Source organism: Poromitra crassiceps (assembly GCF_964638095.1).
Source record: "Poromitra crassiceps genome assembly, chromosome: 7".
Taxonomy (NCBI): domain Eukaryota; kingdom Metazoa; phylum Chordata; class Actinopteri; order Beryciformes; family Melamphaidae; genus Poromitra; species Poromitra crassiceps.
The window spans coordinates 14,920,896-14,925,895 of NC_139628.1; the positions used below are offsets into that span (position 1 = coordinate 14,920,896).

Genomic DNA, 5,000 nt, shown 5'->3' on the forward strand with positions numbered 1-5,000 from the left:
GGGGGGCACCGTGGCAGTACAGTACACACATGACATGTACATTTGGACACTTATTCAGCCGGTATCTTGCATGTTGCGTTCAGGTGCACTGTCATTTTTTTTCTTTTTTTTTAACAATACAAAGAAGAATCGATTCCTGGGAGTTTGGAATCGATCCAGGAATCGTGGCATTAACAATCGCGATCCTTTCAAGAATCGATTTTTTGGAGCACCCCTAATAGTTTTCATCAAACAATACATTGAATGAATGGTCTGCATGTGTGTGTGTGTGTGTGTGTGTGTGTGTGTGTGTGTGTGTGTGTGTGTGTGTGTGTGTGTGTGTGTGTGTGTGTGTGTGTGTGTGTGTGTGTGTGTGTGTGTGTGTGTGTGTGTGTGTGTGTGTGTGTGTGCGTGCGTGCGCGCGCGCGCGCGCGTGCGTGTGTGCGTGTGTATAGGTTGAGGCGATGTCTCGTCATAGGCGCTGGGTTAGCTGGCTCAGCCTGGCTGGGGGCGTGGTCAGGGTGGGGTAAATCCCCCGTTCTATCCATTCAGCAAAGTTAGAATTGATAGCCCAGCCCAGGCAGACACGATCGGGGATTTAACCACCGCAGTAAACGCACATCTGAGCAGACGTCTTGTGTTCTGCTCTAGAACCCCCAAACATGTAGTTTAGAGCCGCAGCACCTTACTTTGGTGAGTCAGCCCATTGAGATATATTGGCGGTTTTACCCCACTCGCGCGCCAGCCGCATAACATTTTGTGGGCGTTCCCACACATGCCGACTGTCTCTATGGTGGGGGGGAGACGGGCAGGCATAACTAATGGATCACCCACCACACTGATGGAGATAATAGCTCTCCTCATTCCTGTAATCTCTCCCTTATGCAGCTGCATGCACACAGAGACGTGGAGACACACACAGGAGAGGAGAGCGATCTCTGATTAATCAATTCGTTTTCAACTATTGAATTCATTGCTATTTTGATCATCGATTAATCTGTTTGAGTAATTTTTTAGATTTCTTTTTTTTTTTGATATTTTCTGGTTTCTTCTCTATGACAGTAACTTTAATATCTTTTGGGTTGTGGACAAAACAAGACATTTGAGGAGGCCATCTTGGGCTCTGGGAAACACCGATTGAATTTTGTTCACCATTTTCTGCCATTTAGAGAGCAAACAACTAATAGATTAATCGATAAAAATAATCGTCAATGAAAATAATCGTTAGTTGCAGGCAGCCCTAATCTCCTTAAACGGAATGAGTGCTGATGAACGTGACACTAGGACAGCAGTTTGACATGAGGATGTATGTATGGTTTCCCCTGTTTTAGAAGTGCTGACTATGTTTGTATTCATCATAATGAATTATAAATCAACATAATGAATTATAAATCATCATAATGAATTCCCTTGAAAGGCACTTGCATCGGACGAGCGCACTCTCTCTCTACACTAGTGTGACATTTCAATCCTTTTTCCTTGCTTTTCAGGCTGCGTTCACACCCAGCACATTTGGAGCGGTTTCTTTAAAGAGGACATGCAACATTTGATCATTGACTCTAGTTCATTTGCATTTCACCTCAGACTGCTTTCATGTCTGACATTTACCTAGATTGGCTTTAACCCGCGGTTCGAGGTCTTAAAGGAGAATTTCGTTTTTTTTTAACATGCAGCCCTCTCCTCACATTAATTATGATCTGACGACTCACCCAGTGATCTCCGCGGCGTTTCTGGCCGTCCTAGCGTTGTTTTGAGATCAATAGCGTCCAAGTCAGTTGTAAAATGGAGCTGATTTGGGGCCAAGTGTGAGCCTGTCTTTACTGCATCTAAATAGCTATTTTTACTCCCGTTTTCGCCAAATATCGTCAGAATCTGATCCCTCAAGAACCACCACAGTGATATTTCGCCAAAGGCTGTTTCCTGGAGTCCCACAGGGATCAAATTACCTCAAACGTGATCTCAGTCACCAAGTCTCGTGAAGTCCCGCGATACTTTCCTGCTGACTGGCCAAGTACAGGCAGGACGCTTTGCGGTGGTGGTTTTAGCGTAACCTATGTGGGGTTTGGCGTAACCTATGTGGGATTCGAAATAACGAAGGTTATGCCAAACCCCACATAGGTTACGCTAAAACCACCACCGCAAAGCGTCCTGCCTGTACTCAAAACAACGCTAGGACGGCCAGAAACGCCGCGGAGATCACTGGGTGAGTCGTCAGATCATAATTAATGTGAGGAGAGGGCTGCATGTTAAAAAAAAACGAAATTCTCCTTTAAAGAGATATACACACACAAATGCTGCAATCAGGTATCAATGGGTTAAAGATGAACAACATTTCACCTTTTGGCCAACTAGGGCGCTGCTTGATGATGTCACTAGGTGACTTTACAGTACAGTACAGTAGTGGAGTACAGGCTAGTTATGTGTTGGTAGTAGGCCTGCACAATATGAGGAGAATCTGCGATGTGCGATAACATTGTTCAATATAGCGACGACGATACGACTTGCGATAAATAAACAAATATTAAAGTATGCATATTAGCTATACAGTTTCTATGTCTTTCTGCTTTAATAATGCTAACATAGACCCCAAACATAGCCTATGCCCACTGAATAAAGAAATGAAATACACACTGACTCTAGCTGAAACTACACACAGCGTGTTTGGGCTTTGGCGGAGGGGTGGAGCGCACTGTTGCAAGGGAAAGGTGTACGCTGGATTTACAACACAAGACAAAATGATCAGATGCTGAGTGGGAATGCATGACGCATGTAAATAAAACCACTTTTGTTATTCATTGCGTTTCAGGCAGTCTTTGCGATGTGTTTATTGCGCATGTTCATATTGCGATGACGATGAAAATACGATTAATTGTGCAGCCCTAGTTGGTTGTAAGGATTTTGAATTCTAACAGGCTCACAGCTATTGTGTTTCTGACTTGGAATGTGGTTGTTTTGATTGATCAAAACATTCAAAATCCTTTCTACTGTACTGTCCAGTCAACCATAGTGACATCATCTAGCAGGCAGCGCCCTGGTTGAGGAAAAGGTGAAATGTTGTCCATCTCTCTAGAAAATCTAGGTACATCTCAGACTTGAAAGCAGCGTCCGGTCTGGTCTGAGGTGAAATGCAAATGGACTAGCGTCACATGAGCAAATGCTTCATGTCCTCTTTCAGCTCTGAAACGTTCTTCTTGGTTGGGTTTGTTAGCGAGCCTCAGTCAGGATTCTAACAAAGGAACCGTGGTGCGGTTTGTTTCGGAGTAAAACCCAAAGTGCAGGAAACCACGGCCAAATGCACAAAGACATGGCTGTTGACATGTGATCGCCAGGAGCTCCTCATGCCTGGAAATCCTCGCAGAAGGAAAACGAGGCGAGGGCAGACCGCAGTCTGGACGCGCGCTCGAGCCTGGCTGTGTTCTGAACGGGGCTGAACGCTATAGGAGAAGAAGGCACATTGAAGCGAAGAGCGCGGCTAAAGTTACAGCATGACAAGGACTAAAGTTACAGCATTACAAGGACTAAAGTTACAGCATGACAAGGACTAAAGTTACAGCATTACAAGGACTAAAGTTACAGCATTACAAGGACTAAAGTTACAGCATGACAAGGACTAAAGTTACAGCATTACAAGGACTAAAGTTACAGCATTACAAGGACTAAAGTTACAGCATGACAAGGACTAAAGTTACAGCATTACAAGGACTAAAGTTACAGCATGACAAGGACCGCCGTCACATTTGTTTAGACTTGCACAAAACCTGTAGCCTGGCAGGACGACGGCTTACCAAAACTCTGTCCAATAAGCAGGCTGCGTGTGAATCATGTGACGTTTGTTTACAAAGACCCTGGTCCGCTTGTAATGGGGGCAGTCTGAATCTAAACAAACTAAACAAAAAAATGCATCAGGGTAAAACATTTTCCACTAAGGTTCAAAACACGAGAAGAGAAACCGTCGACGTGGTCGTCCGCGTAGCCATTGTGTTTCCATTGTATTTTACATTTGAAGTGAAGCCTCTTCTGTGTTTGATTCTTTGCTTTCTAAACTGAAGGAGCATGTCTCTCATTTACACCTGGGGCCGGTTGCACCAAGTGGTCTTACGACTGGTCTTAAGCTAAGTCGGTCGTAACTTTACGACCTAACAGCTACGCCGGTTGCACCTTTTCACTACGCCCAGGCGTAACTCTTACACCTGGTCAGGAGGAGGCGTAATGAAGTGCCTGCCTGTAACAGAGATCTCCGTGTCTATCAGCGGAGACCTGCTGTAATTGAGTCCTTACCGTCCTCATCATCGCCTTTGAAGCATGAAGTTAGATTATAACCAACTAGTTGTGTGGCTTAGCCTTCCCAAATGTGGAGGGTCGTTTTTTAGAATTGAATACATAGAATTGGGAACGTTACATTCAATTTCATTCAGACTGCCTGACACTAATGGGGGGGGTGGGAGGAGGGGGGTGTAGTGACTCACATACAGTAGTGGGTGACGGCGCGAGGCACATTTTTGGCCCAATCATGGCAATTCACATGGACGCGCATTGCTACGACCAGCGTAGTTAAGACCAGACATAAACCCTGTTGGTGCAACAGGCGTAAATCCACTCTAAAGACTGGTCTTAACTAAGACCGACGTAGCAGTTACGACCAGGCATAGTTAAGACCACTTGGTGCAACTGGCCCCTGGTGTTTAAATGCGACCTTTATCCGGATAAGTTATCTGGACAATGGCCGCATTTAAAAACCAGGTGTACATGGGGTGTAAAAGATCTGAACACAATGTGAGCCAGACTACCTCCAGATGTGGTCAGGAAGTTCCGATCACATCCTGATCACGATACCACGATGCGTTTACACCTCGCATTAGCATCCAATTTTTACTGATCCAGATACAGGTCACATTTAAAAAGCGGGTGTTAAACTAGTCTTGGTGTGTTGGTCTCCTCTGTCCAGACTTGCCCAGCGGACCACACAGCTACAGACTGGAGGAGCTGGCCTTCACCAGGAGCGGAGACAAAGGAGACTCCGC

The 5,000-nt window shown here is 45.2% G+C and overlaps 1 protein-coding gene across 1 annotated transcript in view; it reads left to right on the forward strand.

Annotated features, from left to right (window-relative positions):
* Positions 1 to 5,000, forward strand: part of LOC310780212 (uncharacterized protein) — a 96,911-nt gene that overhangs the window by 65,162 nt on the left and 26,749 nt on the right. The window contains exon 17 of the mRNA XM_083640793.1: positions 4,925 to 5,000. This exon is cut by the window's right edge and continues 8 nt beyond it. Within this exon, the coding sequence (XP_083496919.1) occupies positions 4,925 to 5,000 (76 nt within the window). The remainder of the gene's footprint in view (positions 1 to 4,924) is intronic.